Here is a 23,118-nt window from a genome sequence, read left to right on the forward strand (position 1 = left end):
TTGTCCCATTCTTGCCTGAAATAGGATTCTAACTGCTCAACAGTCCTGTGTTGTCTTTATCGTATTTTTTGTTTCCAGATGCGCCAAATATTTTCAAATGGTGAAAGTTCTGGACTGCTGGTAGGACAGTTAAACACCCGGACTCTTCTACTACAAAACCATGCAGTTGTCATAGATGCAGTATGCGGTTTAGCATTGTCCAGCTGAAATATGCAGGGCCTTCCCTAAAAAAGACACTGTCTGGATGGGGGCATATACTGCTCTAAATTCAAACAGAAGCAACAGTGCTGCTACCCATACAACATACCGATAAAGAGCTCCTGGGTGCCCGATCCACAGCCATTTCACTGAGTAAATATATAGAAAGATGATCCGAAAAGTTGATGATATACTGCTCTAAAGCCTGGATATATCTTTCAGCACTGATGGTGCCTTTCTAGCTATGCAAGCTGCCCATTCCATAAACACTAATGCACCCCCATACCATCAGATATGCAGGCTTTTGAACTGGGTGCTGATAACAAGCTGGAAGGTCCCTCTCCTCTTTAGTCCAGAGAGCGCAGTGCCCATTGTTGAAAAAAATTATGTCAAATTTCAATTCGCCTGACCACAGAACAGTTTCCTACTTTGCAACAGACAACTTTAAATGAGCTTTGGCCCAGAGAAGACCGCAGCATTTCTGGATCGTGTTTAGTTATGGCTTTATGAGCTTTAACTTGCATTTTTCAATGACACAACAAACCGTGTTCACAGACAGTGATTTTTGGAAGTATTCCTAAGCCACCACAGAATCATGGCTCTTGTTAATGCAGCGCTGTCTGAGGGCTCGGAAATCAAAGGCCTCCAATACTCCGTTTCAGCCTTGCCACCCTGAGCACAGACATTTCTTCAGATTATCAGAATCTTTTGATATTAAGTACTGTAGATGATGACATATTAATTTAAAGTCTTGACAATTTTATAGAACATTTTGAAATTGTTTGACAATTTTTATATGCAGCTTTTCAGATTGGTGAACCCTTGCCCATCTTTATACTTCCGAGACACTCTGACTCTCTAAAGTTCTCTTTTTATGCCCTGTCATGTTACTGACCTGTTGCCAGTTAACATAATAGTTTGCAAAATGTTCTTTCAGCTCTTCCTTGTTAGTATCACTTACTTTGCCAGCTTTTCGTTGCCCTGTCCCAACTTTTTTGAAACATGTTGCTGACAACAATTTCAAAATTACCTTATTTTTTACCTTTATATAAAATGGTACATTTTAGTTTCATGAGATGTTCAAATCATTGTTTTCTGTTTTTATGTAGATTTTACACAGTGTCACGACTTTTTTGGAATAGGGGTTGTATGACTGGTGTAAAGTGGGTGGATTCTGAAAGCATCAATGTTAGTGATGTGACTGGAGCTTCATTCACACACACTCCATTTTCTACAGCTCGGCCTGTTAGTGCTGTAATAATAGTCAAACAGCATGCAGGGAGTGTAAATTAAGGTAGCCAATAAAGAAAACCCATACTAGGCAAAGTGCTAAGTTGACTTTACAGGAGGCAGAGTCAGCAGCATTTACTTAACTTCCACATGTTTCCCTTTGCTCAGAGCATTTGAATTCTACATGTAGCCCTCCTTGCATTTAGCCACTCAGGCACCAAGGTTTGCATTATGGGGAGGCAAGAAGAGTCTCACATGGAAATGACAGGTATTTCTCCACGCAATGGGGGAGCATGGGAAGGTAAAAAAAAACGACTGTCTCTAAAAAAATTTAAAAGCACTCCTTGTTGAAGAATCAAGTGTACCTTGTTCCTCCTCGCTTTACATTTTTACAGTGTTATCTTAATCATACAGTACAGGATACCTGCTGGATATTCATACACCCTGTGATATAGGTTGGTACCTTCAGGTGATTGGACACTGCCAAAGTTTAAATGAACACTCACCCCTGTGTGTACCCCTACAATCCTACCATGCACCATTAGACTTCAGTTTTTTGCTCTAAGGTGATGGGCCACTTTTCCCTTACAGAAAAATAATTTCTTCACTACTTTATTGTTTTACTTTGGATTCTTCAATCAACTCCTCACTGTCTTCTAATTCAACAATAGAAGCAGTGCATCTGGTTTGGTGCAACTTCAGTATAACCTTGGGAACCAGGTGTACCCTGCACTGGTCCGATAATGTAGCCTCATTTATTACAGGTTTCCCTTTCAAACTTGGGGCAAAATTCCACCATTCAGAGCGTGGTCTTGGGTGGTTGCCTAGCTGTTTATATCACACCACAGTTTACACTATTTCTGCCACGTCTGCTTATAGCCCTTTAAAAGGTACTTAGGCACTAAACGTTTGTCACAAAGACTTTACTAAATAATGGCCTACACCCGGGTTGCTGTGTACTCCTGACACACTTGCTTCATTTTTGCACATTACTTTTTGAGTACCCCATGGGGGTATTTCCTCACTGATGACAATGGTAGTAACCAGGTGCTAGGGGGCCATGGCAATAGTTCAGGCAAACGTTCACTCTGGTGAAGGCCTGAAAAACACTCGTACCACTCAGAGTGATAGCACTTTTCTTACACTGGAGTAGAACAATATTTTAAGACCAATGTATGCTTCTGACTCTAGCGCTACCTAGGCACCCAAAAAGCTGTCTATCTGACCAAGCAGATTTTTCTGCAACTATGTCAGACTTTTTTGAACGACTAATAATTTTAATACAGCCGTCGCTGCCCAAGAGCACAAAAGCACCTAGATCCTTCTCCACCGCTGTCTCTTCTGGAGTTGGAAAGTGAATTGCCTCCTCTAGGGGACACAAACATTAAGGGCGGTAAAGAGGACTAAGAAGCAGTTTTGGAGCAGGTTGCGAAAGACTTCTCACACCCAGCCTCTCATACACATGATGTTATGGTTTCACGCAATATGCTTGCCAATGTACATATGCTCACATTATTGCACTCAATTCTTCTTCATCTCACTATGCCCTCTTTGCTACAAAGAGACCTGCAAAGTCTACAAAGACCTTCCCCATTCATGAACAAATATTATAGGCAATTTATCATGATTGGGTTAACACTGAGAAATGTTTCACTCCTTTGAGAGTCATTGCTGAACTTTATTCAGTGGAAAAAGAGCTGACTAAAAATTGGTCTACTCTCGAAGTGGACACTGCACTTTCAGTCTTAAACATCTTACTCTACCTACAGATGTTCCTTCATTGAAAGCTGCTGGCAGAAAATTTGAGACTCTTTTAAAGACCCTCTTTAACCACTCAGGTCCTGCTTTGCCACCAGCTATTGCTGAAATTTCCGTTTGCCAGACGACAGTTAATTGGACAGGGGCAATGAATAACCAGTTGGATCATGTCTTTCATGATCGAACCTTGGCGCAGCACTTGCAGACACTGCCTTCAGCCATACTTTTTTGTGTTGATGCCCTAGAACAATGGTTCTCAACCTGGGGGTTGGGACCCCCTCGGGGGTCGAATGATGATTTGCCAGGGGTCATGGAATCCTGGGCTGCTCCTGAAGCCCGCACCGCTCTCCCAGCCTTTTTGCGGTCACCCAGCTGGGCTGTTCCTGGAGCCCGCGGCTGCCCACTCAGCCTCTTCGCAGCCGCCCATTCAGTTCACAGCATGGCTGGGGGGCAGAAACTAGAGGTCAGCTGACTGGTGAGGAATGCAAAATGGGAGGGGTTGGAGGAGACCCCATCTCTTGATTTCAGTATAGGTGTCACTGCTAGGAGACACCACAAAGTCAGAGACACAGTGAGTAACACTACCTGTGATTATAGTTGCCATTAAAAGTCCCCACTACAGTTCTCAGGTCGCGTTCACTCATCCCGTCCCCCCCACCAAGGAGTAAGAGAAGGAATAAAAATAGAAAATACATAGAAGGGAGAGGAAAGAGGGGGAGGAACAAAGTAAAAGGGAGAGAAAGAACAAGGAAGACGGCTAGAGAGAGGGATGGGCAAAAAACAAGACATTAGGATAGAGAGAGAGATAAAAGGGAAAGAAAGGAGAACAAAGAGAAAGAGTGGTACATCCTAAAATGTACCATAAGAGGTTTTAATACTGTACGAGTGGAAGGGACTCAGGGAGCGCTAAATATCTGTGGGTTGGGGGCGCAAATTACTTGTCTTGCCTTGGGTGCTGACAACCCAGGCTACGAAAATAATTTTACTTATAGTTGTCCCCACAACTTGGGAAATTTTGTCAAGGGGTCACGGCACTAAAGAGGTTGAGAACCGCTGCCCTAGAACAAGTCATGACTTAGATCTCCAGAATTGCCCTAATTTCTATCCATATGGTTAAAAGCCTGGACAGCTGAAGCTGTTTTCAAATGTTGCCCCATACATATGCTCTTCAAAGGAGGATGTCTATTTGATGAGGCACTTGACTAATCAAAGAAGTCACAGAAGGTAAAGTACTTCTACCACAATTGAAGGTCCTAAACCCTCTTTCAAGGACTGTCAGATCTGCAGACCACCCTGAACTATCTTTTGGAGGGGAAAAGTTCAAATAATTTTATTAAAATGTATTCACGGTGCCGAGACCTAATTTGGGGGGGGGGGTGCATTTGTCTTGACCTAAAATTCCTAAATGGGTATCTTTAAATCCCAAGGTTTTGTATGGAATCTGCAAGGTCATTTATTGCCTCTCTGAGACATGGGGCATACTTAGCCTTTGTAGACATCCAAGATGCTTATCTACATAACATATTCCTATTCACAGTAGGAGACAAACGCTTGCAATTCTGCCATTTGGCCTATCGTCTGGACCCAGAGTATTCCCAATGGTTCTTGCACATCTTCTTGTCCTCTTGAGAACTTTGGTATTTCAGGTATCATGGTACCTAGAGGACCTAGACCTTTTTTTTTTTTTTTTTTTTTCCAGCTATCCGCAAACATCCCAATGGTTATTCAGATACTTTGACTCACTGACTCTGTCCATTTGGAAAAGGAAGGGGCCAGTAAATGACAGATTTACTGGCCCCCTCCCCACTCTCCTTCCTGACACCTCCCCCGCAGCAGCTGGCAGGAGAGGGGTTGCTTGTAGCTCTGCAGGAGAATGAGGGGGGCCAGGAGAGCGCACAGGGGCGGTAGCAGCAGAGAGAGGAGGAAGCTGGATAGGAGGAGGTGCAGCAAACAGAGGAACCAATCCCCTATATTTTTCTCCTGCAGCTGCTGAATGCCTGCGGGAATAGAGGAGGAGAAGCAGGCTTTCAGCCTCTGCTGGAGGAAAATGGAGGGCATTGTTTCCTCTGTATGCTGCTCCCCCCACCCCTCCTGTCCAGGTGTACAGGGGAGCCACATGGGCCCCCTAGGGCATGGGGCTGGGTCGCAATTTTGACCCCTGTATTTGCGCCCCTGGGTTAAGCCCACAGTGGAGTGTCCCGCAAAGCTGTGTCAGTGCTCAGTCACCTGAAGGTACCAGCCTTTAACCCAGGGTCTTTGAATATCCAGTAATATACTCCAAGATATGGATTTTAAAGAGGGACTGTGGTAGTTGTTAAAAAAATTAAAAGTAAGTAGCTACAAATACAAAGACAGCTACTGACTTTTTAATGCACAAAGGGAGAGGCGCCTCTGGGTGTAGATCTAAAACAGGTTTAGTTAACACATTGAAAATGGCAACCCACATTTGTGAAGTTAAAAACAGGCATATAATTAGTCCCAGCAAGGTGGAGGGGGATGTCATCAGTAGACGGTCCAATTGTTCACCGCTCACTCGTTCACCGCTGATGTGTGGAGCCAGCCACGGTGGGGAACGGTGCTCCTTTTTCAAGCTTAAAAAAAGGAGCATGGCTGCCGTGTCATTCGCAGCGCGCATACTCAGGAAATGCGTTGCATGCCAGTGACATCATCCATCCTCTCCTTCTGTACCATCAGCACTTCAGGCCTCGTTCTGAGCTCTTTCCCACCGTGGCCGGCTCTACACCTCAGCGATGAATGAGCAAGCACCTCGCTTCCCATCCAGTATTGGACCGTCTACTGATGACATCTCCCTCCATTTTGCTGGGACTTATTACATGCCTGTTTTTAACTTCACAAATGCGAGTTGCCATTTTCCATGTGTTAATTAAACATGTTTTATATCTACACCCAGAGACGCCTCTCCCTTTGTGTATTGCAGTGTACTGGAACATGGTTTCTGTTCCCGTATGATGGCTGCCTGGAGTGGTCCACCCTTCCTATGGTCCGTGGACTTTTTTTTCAATACCTGTTGGACTTATTTCGACAATTTCCCCCTGACATTCTTGCTATTACTATATATGCCTTATAACTTGTGGGAAATCTGTGTTCAGTTCATTGCGCCTATACTTGTCCTACTGACTTTTTAATAGACAGACACTTACCAGTCCAGGTGTCCAGTGCTGTCCTTCAGCAATCGTCGGGTTTTCGGATGTAGGAAGCCAGCTGTGATTTCCTGGTGTTTCACAGCCAGCTCCCCCCGTGCATGCATGAGAAGTGCTACGCTTTTAGAATGGTCCCGCCATGAATGGTGAATAGAATGGTTCTTGGATATGTGACATGTCCCGGGAGTTTGCGGGCAAGGAGGGGGGGCTGGGTTTCCTCTCGGCTCACCTAGGTGAGCGGAAGTGAGAGTGAATTTCTGTCAGAAATAGGTACCCGCTTCCAGAAAAAAAAAAAACTGTTCTCCTATAATAAGAGAGAGGGGAGGAGGAGGCTGAGCTGAACTTCACATTTTAGGCGAAGTTCCCCTTTAAAGATAAGTCAGAATTCCTGTTTCTATTACTATAGCACAAGCAAAGCACACAGGTTTCATGAAAATTCACAGGTGATCTTACAGTGGAAATTGTAATTTATTGACAAATCAATCCCAATTTATTTCTGTGTTTAATGTATAGTGCATTGCATTCAGAAGCTGTTTTATCTTGCTTATTAAACTATCTTGCAGTTTATGTTTCATCTGAGGAGGTCACCATTCCTTCAGGTGTTCAACAACAGTCCGGATGAAAGCTCTTATTACAGACATCACTTTATGCGCCAAGACCTCACCCAGTCTCTCATAATGATACAACCAATCCTGTATTCTTATTCCTTCAGTGGCCCCCCAGAGGTAGAAATTTACTTATTTGCCTTTTCTTTGTGGTTATTTTTAACTATAAAATACTTAGTGAATTGTTGATCAAACTTAATCTGTGATCTCTTTATATTTATGGTATCACCCTACCCCCATGATCCTCTATAAATACTGTATGTTGTATAGGAGTGCACATACAGTACTGTGTAAAGGTTTCAGACAGGTGTGAAGAAATGCTGTAAAATAAGAATGCCTTCAAAAAGATTTATTTTAATTGTTTATTTTCATCAATTTACAAAGGGCAAAGCGAGTAAACAGAAGACAATCTAAATGAAATGATGTGACTACTCTTTGGCTTCAAACCGACATCAATTCTTACACTTGTACACTTGCAGAAAGTCAGGGATTTTGTAAGATTGAAGTCAGGTGTATGATTAATCAATTATACCAAGAACTTGATAATGATCATCAATTTCATATGTAGGTTGAAACACAGTCACTAACTGAAACAGAAAAAGTTGCGTAGAAGGCTTAAAACTAGTTGCGAAACAGCCAAACTCTGCTATTAAGATGAGGTTGTGGAAGACAGTTTCATGTCACAGGTCATACACCATCCATGACAAGGCTGAGCTCAGCAACAAGACACAAGGTAGTTACATGGCATCAGCAAGGTCTCTCCCAGGCAAATATTTCAAAGCAGACTGGGGTTTCAAGATGTGCTGTTCAAGTTCTTTTGAAGAAGCACAAAGAAACAGGAAACGTTGAGGACTATAGACGCAGTGGTCAGACAAGGAAACTTAATGCAGCAGATGAAAGATAAATCATGCTCCCTTCCCTTCAGAAGATGTCCAGCAGTGTCATCAGCACATAACTGGCAAAAAACAGTGGGTCCCAGGCACATCCATCTACTGTCTGGAGAATTCAGGCAAGAAGTGGTCTTCATGTATGAATTGCAGCCAAAAATCCGCATTTAGCCTTGACAAAGCTCAGGATGATGTGCAGTGTTAGTTTTCCGCCACACATAGCGTTTTGCTTTTAGGCCAAAAAGTTCAATTTTTGGTCTCATCTGACCAGAGCACCTTCTTCCACATGTTTGCTGTGTCCCCCACATGGCTTCTCACAAACTGCAAACTGGACTTCTTATGGCTTTTTTTCAACAATGGCTTTCTTCTTGCCACTCTTCCATAAAGGCCAGATTTGTGGAATGCACAACTAATAGTTGTCCTGTGGACAGATTCTCCCACCTGAGCTGTGCAGCTCCTCCAGAGTTACCATGGGCCTCTTGGCTGCTTCTCTGTTTAACCCTTTCACTGCCAAACCCTGTGCTCCATTTTGTCATTTAGCCTTTGTCGCTTAGCCTTGACATGGAAACAAGGCTAAGTGACTCAACTATGCATGAATACAGGATCTGGGGTGCAGAAAAATTGCAACCAGTGCTCTGGACTAATGAGTCAAAATTTGAACTATTTGGCTGAAGCCGGAAAGGGGTAAAAGTGCAAGTGGTTAAAAGTTAGCAGCTACAGTATTCATAGCTGCTGATTTAAATTTTTTTAAAACCTGACTAAAGAACCACTTTAAGTGGTTAAAGCAGGGGCATAGCTCATATGCAAAAAAACGTCCACTCAGCTTTAGAAACGTAATCGCTGTCTGTAGCTTTTAGAAACCGAATCCAAGCTGTCTGTTGCCTATATGCTTCAAGTGATTTTGCAATGCAAAATATAGAAATTTTTACTTTATAGGTGGGACCTTTTTTAAATGCATCTATACAGTGTATAAAGTGAGGCTTATATATTTTTTACATATTGTGCTTTGGCTTTCAGTAGTCTGTGTGATAGAGTTCATACAGCAACAACCATGCCAGGGTACAGGATGTAAAAGTGTTTTTATCTTATCTTTTGTTTTTGAGGTATTTCAGCTATATCAGGAACCAGCATAAATTCCTTGCTCACGTGTAATGTAGCCTGTTGTATAATGATTCAGAGTGCTCAGATGCAATGCTGTTAAATATTTACTTTCTATCTGTGACCAATATTCTGCACAGGGCAAACCACTAATGTACTGTTTAATGATGCACGGCCTTGCATTCCCGTAATGTTAATTGCAAAAAAATGATTAACCTCAGGCTCAGCAGGAGCCAGGGGTGGCATTTCTAGGTGCCAGAGTAGTGTTTACATTCAACATTGATAAATGATCAAGCATCATTTCTGTGTGCAGCTGTATAGATATTTGCCTTCACTCAGTGTCCAGACGCATTGCTGGTCACATCAATTTCATCCATCGCTAGTCAAGTGTACAGAAAGCATGTTTAATAAGTCTGTGTGCTGTGTCCTCATTTTCTAATTGCAGTGGGGGCCACAGATAGATATCTTGCCAGCAATGACAAGTGGAGAGATATCTTCTTATCCATTTGATAAATGGCTTAGGACTGCAGAGAGTGGATGCATTGCTGTACTTAGGAGACACATCTCTGAATGGATAGCACATCTGTTATTGTACAGAGCGAAGACCGCTTTGTGCAAAGTTCATGTAGTGGAGTAGAGAGCATACAAAGCTCTACATGTGTAGTACATAGCACAGGTGGCCCTAAATGATGCAAAATGCAGACAGGTTTGTGGATAGTACATGGATGTTCTATAGGGGGCATACAGTTCTGTTGATCATGCATGTAGGGTAGTACAGAGTGCAAACTGTTCTATAGATACAGTGGTTATAGAAAAGAATAACCCACCTTTTTAAAATAATCACATTTTGCTGTTTTGCAGCCTGAAATGAGGACTGACACAGTTTGTTTTATCCAGCTGTGTTTACTAGTGCAACTTATAACATCCAAGTGAAAGATATAACACCAAATTGTCAGAATAAAATTAAAAAGCAGAATCACTGAGTTGGAAAAAGGATCAACCCTTGTGTCAGTATTTTGTTGAAGCACCTATTGCTTTCATTACAGCCTTTAGTCTGTTGGGTTATGTCTCTACTAACTTTGAACATCTAGACTTTGCAATATTTGCCAACTCTTCTTTGCAGAACTGCTCTAGTTCAGTTAAATTTGATGGTGACCATTTGTAGACTGCAGTCTTCAAGTCATTTAACAGATTTCCAGTGGCATTTAAATCTGGCCTGCCTTTTTGGAAGGGTAAACTCTCTCCCCATTGACAACTTTATGGCAGAGGGCAGCAGATTTTCCTTAATGATTTGATGTTTTTTTTCCCCACCCATATTCTTTCTATCCTTTGGGTCATTGTCATGTCGGAAGGTAAACCTCAAGAATTTAAAGATATTTTGCCCCATCCGTTTTTCTTTTATCCTGACAAGTGCTCCAGTCCTTGCTGCAGAGAAACACCCTCATAACAGGATATTAACACCTCCATGCTTACTGTATGAATAGTGTTATTTGGATGGTTAGCTGTATTGGATTCCTGCCCAACATATCGTTTGGTGTTGAGATCAGATTATTCAATTTTAGTGTGATCCTTTTTTCTAACTCAGTGATTCTGTTTTTGAATTTTTATTTTATTTTTTCCTGACATGTTGGTGTTATATCTTTCACTTGGATGTTATAAGTTGCACTAGTAAATACAGCTAGAGAAAACACAAACTCTGTCTTCATTTCAGGCTGCAAAGCAACAAAATGTGATTATTTTAAAGGGGGGTGCTTCTTTTCCTTACCCACTGTAGTACATGTAGTGCAGTACAGATAGTTCTGTTGGTAGTGCAGATAGTACAGAGTGCATGTCAACAACAACAAGAAAAATTCCCAGCTCGACTTACCAGCCAGCCTGCAACTAACCAAATTGTTATGTCTAACAATTCACGTTAAAAAAACGGGGGTTTAGTTTACTCACATTTGCAACTACATGCGTAAGCTGAAAGGCACCCCAGTATTATCTGCAGTCCTAACTATAAAATTTGAGATCCTCCATAGAAGAAGCGCATATAAAATAATGGATAAATTGAGAGCAGGTATGCCTGGAGGGAGGCCATTCATTTTTAAAGGCACACTGAACACCCAGCAAATAGCACAATGGCATTGAAGGTGTCCAGTGCACACCCTATCCAAATAACCAATAATGGTGAAAACAAACGGCAACTGCTCAAACCTAAAACTGTCCTTAAAGGGGTTGTAAAGGTTCGTGTTTTTTTTCACCTTAATGCATCCTGTGCATTAAGGTGAAAAACACCTGGCAGTCACCGGCCCCCCAGCCCCCCCCTTTTTACTTACCTGAGCCCTGGAACTTGACCCAGCGGGGACGTGCTGTCTCTCTGCCCGGGGTTCTCGGCTCTTGATTGGATAGATTGATAGCAGCGCAGCCATTGGCTCCCGCTGCTGTCAATCAAATCCAATGAAGCGGGGGTCGGGGCCCGAGTCCTGCATTTGACCTCTATGGATGCCGAATGCTGGACTCGGGAGCGCGCCCGCAAGGCAATCCCCTGGGAGAGTGCTTCCCCCAGGGGGTTATCTGTGAGCCGCCGGGGGACCCCAGAAGACCAGGTTCGGGGCCACTCTGTGCAAAACGAGCTGCACAGTGGAGGTAAGTATATGTGTGTTATTTAAAAAGAAAAAAAAATGACCCTTACAATCACTTTAACATCAAGGAGCATATGGAAGGGCGACACACGTCAAGCAACAGAAAAATTCCCAAAATGTATAGAGTTAGCATAGAGAAGCATATACCTATCTATAGGGAAGAGGGTAGATTTGGACCAATTTATTTTTATAACATAGTAGGAACCATACTCGTAAAATGTCTGTAGGGTGGCATACAGGGAGGACTGGTCATCATTCAGATACAATAAGGCATCATTGCGTATGACCGTTTGTCCTCTAGTGACCCAACCCGCAAACTGTGGATAGCTGGATTAAAGATGCTTACTTACATGTCCCCATCCTTCCATTGCATCAGCATTTCCTACACTTGGCTGTGAGGCTTCTGCAATATCAATTTGTGGGTCTGCTCTTCGGGATTTCACTGGTTCCTGTACTAGATCTGTTGCATTTTGTGGCATCATCATTGTAGGGTACTTAGATGACCTTCTGTTGCGGGTCAGCGTTGGCTCTGTCAGACAACATGAAGTTGGCTAGCCAGATGTTACAGTGATTCAGATAGATATAGAATCTTCAGAAATTGTTGCTGGAATCATTTGAAGTATATGGGTATTTGTGGACGATACTAAGGTAAGCAGGGCAATAACTTCTCCGCAGGATGTGGAAACCTTGCAGAAAGATTTGATTAAATTAATGGGGTGGGCAACTACATGGCAAATGAGGTTCAAGTTAGAAAAATGTAAAATAATGCATTTGGGTGGCAAAAATATGAATGAATCTGTACACTGGGGGGGGGAGAACCTCTGGGGGAATCTAGGATGGAAAAGGATCTGGGGGTCCTAGTAGATGATAGGCTCAGCAGTGGCATGCAATGCCAAGCTGCTTCTAACAAAGCAAACAGAATATTGGCATGCATTAAAAAGGGGATTCATTCCAGAGATAAAATGATAATTCTCCCGCTCTACAAGACTCTGGTCCGGCTGCACCTAGAGTATGCTGTCCAGTTCTGGGCACTAGTCTTCAGGAAGGATGTACTGGAAATGGAGCGAGTACACAGAAGGGCAACAAAGCTAATAAAGGGTCTGGGGGATATTAGTTATGAGGAAAGTTTGCGAGCACTGAACTTATTCTTTCTGGAGAAGAGACGCTTGAGGGGGATATGATTTCAATATACAAATACCATACTGGTGACCCCACAATAGGGATAAAACTTTTTCGCAAAGGGAGTTTAACAAGACTCGTGGCCACTCATTAAAATTAGAAAAAAAGAGGTTTAACCTTAAACTATGTAGAGGGTTTTTTACTGTAAGAGTCTCAGCAAGGGGCATTGGTAGTTTCAAGAAACTATTAGATAAGCACCTGAACGACCGCAACATACAGGGATATAAAGTGTAATACTGACAAATAATCACACACATAGGTTGGACTTGATAGACTTGTGTTTTTTTTCAGCCTCACCTACTATGTAACTCTATGGGTCTAGTCCTCAATATAGTAAAATCATTTTCTTGGAGTCTATTGAGGGACACACCCTCTGTGTTCATGATCATGGTCTCTTTAATGCTTTGCTGCAAAACCGAAGCATGCTCTGGGAGTGGTTATTTTTGGGTGGCCTACAGCTTTTTGTTTGCCAGTTCTTCTGTGGATGACAGTATAACCCAAAGGTGAAAATCTTCCTGTGTCTCAATGGGCTCCAAGAAAGGGTTTTTACAGTGAGTTTGAAAATCCTATTATTGACCATTTTATTTAAAGATTTTGGTACTGTTTTAATACTATTTAAACATAATTAATAGCTTGAATCAACATATTAAAACAAATTTGAGTATTTAAATAGTCGTATTACCATCCAACTAAAAGCGCCAGTAAAGCAATAACCTAAATAGGTTTTTATAACTTTGAAAGCTGAGCTTTGGGGCTGATGTACAAAAATATGAATTTATTAATGTATTCCTGTGGTAATCTCTGTATTTCAAAGCAACTAGAATTAATTCTTGAATCTGTTTAGGGATTGTTATGGTATGCCCTTTCAGTGCATGGTTTCAGGTGGTTATTTTAAAAAAATGTTATAACTCAAATCATTTTGTAAAACATTAACCTGGAAAGAAATAAAACATGCATCTATGTAACAAAAATCTTTGTGTGAGGTTAATCTATATGCCATTATGACATCATTTGTCTCTTTGATGTAATTACAGCCTGTATTACTGGACAGCAGCAGTATACTTCCAGACAGGATCCTATTGATGGACACATTTTTCCAGATTCTTATTTATCATGGCGAAGTAAGTCTGGAACTATAGGATACCTTCCATATTTCCTCACATTGGGGGAGATTTACTAAAACTGGTGTACACGGAATCTGGTGCAGCTGTGCATAATAACCTTTTAGTCTCTAACTTCAGCTTGTTCAATTAAGCTTGGACAATAAAACCTAGAAGCTGAGCGGTTTCTATGTACAGCTGCACCAGATTCTGTGTGCACCAGTTTTAGTAAATCTCCCCCATTGCTCCTGTTTGTGAATAGATCTGACAGTTTAACATGTTAACCTGTGTATGTTGGTATACAGACTATTGCACAGTGGAGGAAGGCAGGATACCAAGACATGCCAGAGTATGAGAATTTTCGTCATTTATTACAAGCTCCAGTGGATGATGGGCAAGAAATACTTCACTCTCGTTTCCCAATGCCTCGTTATGTAGACACTGAGCATGGAGGAAGCCAGGTAAGAGCCAAAACAAGAAAATTGTGAAACTTCTTTTAACAGGATCTACAGTTTACTATGAGCACATCAGTTTTTCACAATTTTTAAGTAAGCCATCTATCTATATATATATATATATATATATATATATATATATATATATATATATATATATATATATATATATATATATATACCTAATCTTCATTCTATTATACAGTGTTGCAAAATTTCACACACATGCTCACATGTGACATAAGTCTGCTTCTCTTATTTCTGCTTTAAGCATTACTGTCAGATTCAGTATTCCAAGGCAGGTGTGAATATGATTGGTGACTGTGAGAAACCTATTAGAACTGACACTTTGGTATGAGGCTATCTGTATTGAAAAGGTAGCAACAGGTGTGCAGTGGATGAACTTTGTTACAAACAGGTTACAATAAAGGGGTTATCTTTCACTTAAAGCTGAAATAAATATGATAACAGTGGCTGTTCACCTAACAGTATGTTTTGTAGCTGCTCTGAGAATCTTCAGTATGGCTAGGAAAACCATTTTTTAAAAATTGGGCATCAGTAGTTTATAATGTTTATATTGTTTTGTCTTAAGCTTTTGAATGGAAAAAAAGTGTTCAGCTGGCTTCTGTGGGGCATCTTCCATAAGTTAAAGTGGTTGTAAAGTTTATTTTTTTGTTCTCTTAACCACTTGCCGACTGCCTTACATACATGTACTGTGGCAGATCGCTCTATTGCGCAAAATGACGTACCTGTACTTCATTTTGTGCAATAGCTACTAGGGGGCACGCACTGCCGGTGGTGCGATCGTGCACTAATTGGACAGAGGGGGAGCTAATGGCTGCCAGCCACCCGCAATCGTTCCCAAGAGAGTCAGAGCAATCCCCACACAGTTGGCAAGCACCCCCTAGGGACCCATTTAACCCTTTGATCGTCTCTGATGTTAACCCCTTCCCTGACAGTGTCAGTACATTAACGTGCATATTTTTAGCACTGCTCACTGTAATAATGTCACTGGTCCCAAAAAAGTGTCAGTTTGTGTCTGATTTGTCTGCCGCAATGTCACAGTCCCGCTAAAAATCACTGATTGCCACCATTACTAGTAAAAATAAATAAATAAAAATTTCATAAAAATATCCCATAGTTTGTAGACTCTAATTTTTGTGAAAACCAATCAATATACACTTATTACACTAATATTATGTCAATTAGATTTTTTGCATTTTTTTATTGAATGTGTTTTTATAGCAGAAAGTAAAAAATATTGTTTTTTTTCCCCAAAATTGTCGCTCTTTTTTTGTTTATAACGCAAAACATAAAAACCACAGAGGTGATCAAATACCACCAAAAGAGAGCTCAATTTGTGGGAAAAAAAGGCCATAAATTTTATTTGGGTACAGTGTCGCTCAACCGCGCAATTGTCAGTTAAAGCAACGCAGTGCCATATCGCAAAGAAATGGCCTGGCCATTAGGGGGGTAAAACCTTCCAGGGCTGACGTGGTTAAAATAATAAAACATGTTATACTTACCTGCTTTGTGCAATGGTTCCTCCTTTTCTGCATGTGCCATCATAGAAAGCCGCTTGCTATGGGAGTACATGTGCGGGCTCGTTCCCAAATTGGGTTGTGTGCATCCATAGACATGCACAGCGTGGCTTGGCCCCGGCCCTGCTCTTTCTTCACAGGCTTTGACTGACAACAGCAGGAGCCAATGACTCCCGCTGCTGCTGAGTTTCCTGTGATAGCAGAGAGGAGAAGAGCTGCAGACGGGCACAGTGCTGGATCAACAGGAGGCTCAGGTAAGTATTTAAAGGCAGGTTTGGGTTGTCTATTGAAAGGTTTTTTGTTTTTCTACCTTTAATGCAGAAAATGCATTGAGGTAACAAATATAACTTTTTGCCTGTAGACCTCATGCACACTAGACGTTTTTACAGCTGTTCCTAGGGGCGTCTGGTGGTTTTTTTCCTGCTTCTAAACTGCCCTGCATGTTAGCCTATGTGTTCATGCACACGCAGGCTTTTAGCAGCGTTTAGTGGCAGGAGAGTTTAGAGGCAAGAAAAAATCCCATTGCCAGTGCGTCCAGGAGCAGCATAGTTTTGGCAGAAAAAATACTTCACGCTACTAAAAGCTGATAAAACGTAGGCACATTTAACGCTTGAGCATTAATTCATTTCAATGTCCAGAATGAATTATTTATTCTGGCCAATGAAATTAATTATTGCCCAAGACCTTGACGCCTGTAAAAGCTTTTACTAGCATCAGGCATTTTTTCTGCAAAAACGCTGCTGGCTTATAGGCGAGTTCAAATGAATGTCCTGTGTGCATGAGGCCTTATAATCAACATCTATAATGACTATAATAATTTCTATAAAATTGAAGGGAAAGATTTTGGCAAAACTAGTTAAATTGCATGTTTTTGGTAGATACAAGTAAGTCATTTTTAAATAAACTGTATAGCGTTCATTAAAAAATTACTTGGTGAGCCTATCATTAAGTTCTTTTCTTCAGGCACTTCCTGTGATAACGTGACAACTCTCTTCCAAGTGTGCTCCTGCATTGTCACCATTTTACATGAACTTTTGATGGAGACTAAAAGTAGTCTTGCTGACACACATTGCACAGACATGGTCCACTGTTATTACTATCAGGAAGGCTGTCCTGCGCAATGATGTGTGTCTGACACTGGTGCAAGTTTAAGTGGACAGGAAGAGGCAGAAAGGGGTTAGAGGTGATCACCAGCATGAGAAATGGTGAAGACTATATTATATGTAAAAGGCCAGGGCAGATTTTAAAGAAACACGCAGGAGAATTCACTAAGACTGGAGCTTCTAGCTTTTATTTTTAAAGCTTAACTGAACAAGCTTATGTTAGAAGCTTATTGTTTAACATGCATAGTTAAAATTAAATGTAAACTTGGTGCAGCACTATATCGAGTCAAGCAATAAAACATTTATAATGCTTGAAGTGCCAAGAATTGTAAACAATATGTGCAATCAATATACTGTGCCATAGTGCTATCACTGTGCTGTACCAACAGAATATTGCATAAACATCGGTCCAAATCCGAAATGCCAAATGACTGATAAACAAAATGTTCTTCCACTTCCAAAACTTATTAAAGTGCTAAAAGAATCACATGTACAGACTTTTTGGAAAAGTACTTTATTTACTTCTGCACTTTAAGTGGATACATTTTATTGTTTACAGCAGCAGCACTTTTATAGGTATTGGAAGTGGAAAAACATATATATATATATATATATATATATATATATATATATATATATATATATATATATATATTTGAATGACCGCAACATACAGGGATATACAATGTAATACTGACATATAATCACACACATAGGTTGGACTTGATGGACTTGTGTCTTTTTTCAACCTCACCTACTATGTAACTATATATAGTTTACTGGTCATTTGGACTGCTGTTTATACAATATTCTGTACAGCACAGTGATTGCTCTATTGCACAGCTTATTGATTTAACATATTATTTACAATTATTGTCACTTCTAGTGTTATAAATTATTTATTTCATTTAGATTTTGATACAGCGCTGCACCAATTTTACGTTTAATTTTATTGCCACTATTTCCATGTGGGGATATAGGAGGTTCACAGCAGCTTAACATATAGTAGCTATAAAGGTGTAATTATCCAAGCAAAGCTGTTTATTAGCTGCTATGCACAGTTGCTCCAGAATCTGTCTGTTCAGTTTTTGTAAATTTCCCCCCACAGTGTTTTAGTGAACTAAAGTCATCTGCTTTGGGTTTAGATCTTCTTTGAAAGTAAACTCCAGGAAATACCTCTGAAAAGGCAATAACATCTACCTCCAGTGTCCTAAACCTGTGTCTGGGGTGCAGCATTACCATTAGCTCTGTGCTCCCTTCCAAACAATCCCTAAACTAAGATTCAATCTATAATGCATTCAAGGTTCCAAGTGGGAAAATGTAATGGACATGAAGCGACTGAACCCCCCACCTTAAACTGACAGAGAGAACAGTGATTAGGCAGAGCTTTCAAAAAAGGCAAGCTAGTGCTCTTATATATGGCTCCAGACATACTACTACAAAAATAAACCATATCTTTTAAATAATTCACATCATAAGTGCAAAGATCGGTTACTGATACCATTAAGGTGCAGAGAAGTGTTACTAACAACTGGTGTGTATATAATAAACAGTATGCACAGTACTTAAATACTATACTATATTCCGAACTATATATACAATCATCAAGTACGTGATGTAACATGTTCTGCTCACATTGTCCATAGCAGATCTATGAATAGAAACTGGAAGAAATCCAACTGATGAATTGTGACCATTGGAGGTCCAAACAGTTGGTAGAAGTCACAGCAGAGTTTTGCCATTTTCATGACATGTTAAAATATATTTGCATGCATGCCAGTAGCTAAAACTCTCAGTCTCTCTAATCCAGGTATAACTAATTAATCAACATTAAATAAATTGTAGTTAGGCAAGTAATAATCATGCGATAGATGCATATAGTGTATGTCCCAAATTATACAGTGCCATCTAATGATGTAATAAGGTGTAGCATAACCAAAATAGCAGTCATGAGAAAAATCAAGCAAACCATGGGAAGGAGCTCCCTATTTATTTTTTTGTACATGACATATATAATAAAAATCATCAATAAACTTTTCAACAACATTAGTTTCTTTTTGTTTATCCAGTTACTACAGAATTAGACCATATACCTTACAATCAAATAAAAACCGTTTACATATCTGATTCTATTTAATGAAAGAGTGGTGTCATAGACAGAGAGGGAACATATTTGGATGTCCGCTCTTTTCAGAGGGCAAAAGAGCTTCTTATTGATTTATATACTATGTAAGATGTGAATTTTAATAAGCCTACATTAACACCAAACTTTTTAATATTTCCTAGGCTCGTTTTCTGCTATCAAAAGTGAACCCATCACAAACGCATAACAACATGTATGGCTGGGGACAGGTCAGTAACCAGTTCTGCTTTTCAAATGCAGTCCAGTTTTATCAGCATATTACTTGGACCCCTCCTATTGTTGTTTAGGCATGTTTTCCATTGCTCTGTCATCAGAGAGTTTATACAAGTATAAGTTGTTTATACAAGTTGTCTGGCAATTGCTCAAATATTCCAGTATGTCCTTCTGAGCTCAAAAAGCCATTCATTTGGCTGATTATTTTTAGGTGGGACGATGCTTGCCATCATCTTGTAGCTGTTTTCTTCCACACTAGCAGATATGGGTCAGAATTTTACCAAGACCTTTAAAGTTTATCCAGTCTGGCTTAATGGCAGAATCGTGCTGTTCAGCATTAGGCAGCTTAAAGTGTTCAAATGTAAAGGGTAAATCTGTGCTAGGAACTAAAGTTAATAAGCAGCTGTGTGCTGTATCCCAGACACCAGGCACAGATAATATATGTAAAAAAAGTGCAGCACTAAACAATAAAGTGCAATAGTGCGAATTCAGACAAATATTACTCAGAGAGGTCACACAGCGCTTGGTTGGATCTCTGATCCACTGAGAGAGAAGTCCGGACGCTCCTCTCCTATGGCCGTGGATGGTATACACCGGGCAGTTCACAGCAACTCCAGATGCAAGATGCAGTGTAGGAAGCCTCGATATCAGAATGTTTAGGAAACAAAAGGACTCCACATAGTATGATACTGTCTCAACATCCGGTTTACTAAGCAGTACACTTACATAAAAGTCCAAGCTATGATCATGTCACAATCAACAGATCAAACAGATAAAATCCTTGTGAGTTTGAAGCAGCGATCGCGCAAGTGCAGCAGCATGTGTATGTAGCTATCCCGACGATCGTTTCATCATAAATGACATCAGGGGTACATAGCTTAAAGTGTTCGTTCATCTTTACAGCAAAAATGTAAAGGTGAACAATAGACACCCTCCCCAACCCACCCCCAGTCCCCGCTGTACTTGCCTCCTGTGTTTCCGAGATGGCGCACACAAATTTCCCCTCCCAAAACAACCCCCATCTCTCTTTGACATGTGCCAATTTTTTTTTGGGGGGTGGGGGGGAGTGTGGGTATCTGGTTTTCACCAGGTGGGTATCTGGTTTTGTACTCAGGTGAGTACAGCGCTGGATCCTGGGACAGGTAAGTGTCTATTAAAAGTCAGCAGCTACAAAATTATTGCCAGACAATGGATGAGATCCGAACCCCCTCAATTGGTGGACTGGAAAAGAGACATTAACACAACCCTTCCATATAAAAAATTCCTCTATATTAACAGAGGTTGTCCAAACAAGTATAACAGAATATGGGATAGATGGTTACAAGAGTCTATGACATGCATATAAACGGTGCTTATCCTGATACTTACTAAATATGAGTGTGGAAGTGTACGGATTATATATGAACCTACAGAACTAACTACATGATAGTAATATATGTGTATCATGTTCTTTGAATGCGGAATATCTTCTGTAAGATGTTAAACATGTATACCAATGCTTTTCATGTATTATGTACAATCTTGCAAATAAAAAGTTTGTTATAAGTTAAAAAAAAAAAAAAGTCAGCAGCTACAGTTGTTGTAGCTGCTGATTTTTAATTTTCAGAAAAATGGCTGGAGCTCCTCTTTAAATTTTGTGTTGATGTAGTGCAAGTTTGTCCACGAAAAATGAGCGGGAGCTTCATATAGTTTGCGAAGGTGAGAGTGCACAATGGATATCTCTGAAAGTGTTTTAGCAGAGGAGGAACCCTTGTGTTTTGTTTCCAGATCTTGGCGTTTATTCATTGCAGTGTAGTGTGTTCCTTTTCCTGCGCAGTAGTAACTGGCCAAGGCGTTTTTTGCTGGCAGGGTGCTGTACAGGTCAGGGCTGTGGACCTCGGGAATGGGGGGATCGAGTTTCCTGAAGGTCAATTAGACGTTGCCCGTCATGATGAGTGAAGGTCAAGTCCTGACTTTGTCATTGGTCAGGACTCTGCAGTGAGAATGGTAAGTCCCTGAGTAGCCTTGGTCCTAGTGCTTTCCCTTAATGGTGCTGCCTGTCTTTTTCGCTTCCACACTAGAGGGCACTCTTCCCTGTTCTGTACAGCCTGAGGTCGCTCTGTGCTGCTTCTTTCCTTGTTGATTCAGGAACTTCCTGCAGACAGGCATCCTCCATATTTGCCAGCCAGCCATGGATAAATTGTTGATGTTCCAGGGAGGTTTTTTCCGTGTGTTTGTGGCAAAAGCTTGTACGCATCTGTATGGGTATGTTTACCTCCTTTACACAGGGCGGAAATAAACGCGGATGATCCCCTTCTACTGAAGCCCCTCTGGTATTCGAGCCAGAATGGGTGGAAGTCGAGGAAGATGCGGAGGAGGTAGAGCTCAAAGAGGTCAAGTGCAGGAGTCCCCTTAGATGGAATCGGAGTCTGAGGGGATTCAGAACCAGACTGTCGCGGGCCCAGAAGACCCTTGTGAGTACTTTAGTGGACATGATTTGGATTTGCCTCTGGCAGACCCTACGGCTCAAAAATGGCCGCCTCTGGGCTCCTAGTGTCCTCCGCAGGGTACCCGGTCTTTTCTGTTACTTCCCCACTTTTTCGGAATGCACTCATCCAGGGTGTTTGTTCCGCCCAAAAGATTTAAGCAACTTTATCCTATGGAGGAAAAGTTTGCTAAGAGTTGTGTTTCTTCCTATGTGGACGCTGCTGTATCTTGTCTCAACAAAAATTTGATATGTCCAGTAGCAAATGCTCAGGTCTTTAAAGATCCTGTGGACAATAAACTAGAAATCTTGCTTAAGCCATCTTTTTCTTTAGCAGGGGCTGCTATGCAGCAAGCAGTAGCAGCCATTGGAGTCTGTCAGAGTCCTAACGGTCATGTAAAGCGCCTGGTTAAGAAGGATTCTACAGGCACTGATGCAGGCTCAGGTGAGGTTTTGCAGTTGATGTTCTAAGGGATTCTTTTCAGCAGATCTAGCGCATGGGGCTTTTAGCTATTCACATGCCTAGATTGACTTAAGAGCTGGTCTGCGGAATTGCCCTGCAAAAAGTTGACGGGTTTTCCATTTTACTGAGAACGCTTGTTTGGGGCACAATTGGACTCTTCTATTCAGAAGATTTCAGGAGGGAAGAGTTCCTTTCTTCCCTTGAGGGAAGAGAGTAAGTGTCCACCCTCGTAGGGTGACGGCTCATTCGTCAGAGGCTTCCTCTATGCAGGTATTTCATCGATCGCAGGGCTCTTTTTTATAGTGGAAAGCCTCAGAGCCAATTTAGCAGAAAGAATTGAACCCCTACACCGACAAAGTCAGATGCCAAGTTTGCTTCCTTGTGAAGGAGCGCCCCCGCTCGTTCGGGTGAGGGGACGATTGCTGAAATTTGTGGAGGCATGGAGGGAAATACCGGAAATGTGGGTTTGACGGAGTGTCTCAAGGTTACAAGTTAGAATTTTGGGAACTCCCGCCTCCGTACTTCATGCGTTCAAATGTCTCTGCGAACCCGCTGAAAAGATCCCTGCTTTTTTAGGCTCTTCAGCTTTGATTGCAGGGGGTAATCAGGCGGGTTCCTGAGGTCGAGAGATTGCAGGAATTTTATTAAAATCTCTTCATGGTTTCCAAGCCAGATGGCAGCGTGCATCTGATTTCAGACCTGAAGTGGCTGAACAAGTTCCTTCAGGTGAAGAGTTTTCGAATGGGGCCGGTGGCTGTCATTCTACAGTCAGGAGATTTTCTGGCATCCATCGACATCAAGGGTGCTTATCTGCATGTCCCAATATTTCCTCCTTATCAGAAATGTCTTTGGTTCGCTATAGAGGACTAGCATTCCAGTTGTGGCATTGCCGTTTG

At 41.3% G+C, this 23,118-nt stretch overlaps 1 protein-coding gene across 2 annotated transcripts in view; it reads left to right on the forward strand.

Moving 5' to 3' along the window:
- The window catches only part of SEC23A (SEC23 homolog A, COPII coat complex component), a 248,004-nt gene that overhangs the window by 215,107 nt on the left and 9,779 nt on the right, over positions 1-23,118 (forward strand). For both annotated transcript variants that reach the window (XM_073609690.1, XM_073609691.1), the window contains 4 exons: positions 6,911-7,072; positions 13,775-13,861; positions 14,146-14,301; positions 19,226-19,291. In XM_073609690.1, the coding sequence (XP_073465791.1) occupies positions 6,911-7,072; positions 13,775-13,861; positions 14,146-14,301; positions 19,226-19,291 (471 nt within the window). The remainder of the gene's footprint in view (positions 1-6,910; positions 7,073-13,774; positions 13,862-14,145; positions 14,302-19,225; positions 19,292-23,118) is intronic.

Source organism: Aquarana catesbeiana, linkage group LG13, assembly GCF_042186555.1.
Source record: "Aquarana catesbeiana isolate 2022-GZ linkage group LG13, ASM4218655v1, whole genome shotgun sequence".
NCBI lineage: Eukaryota > Metazoa > Chordata > Amphibia > Anura > Ranidae > Aquarana > Aquarana catesbeiana.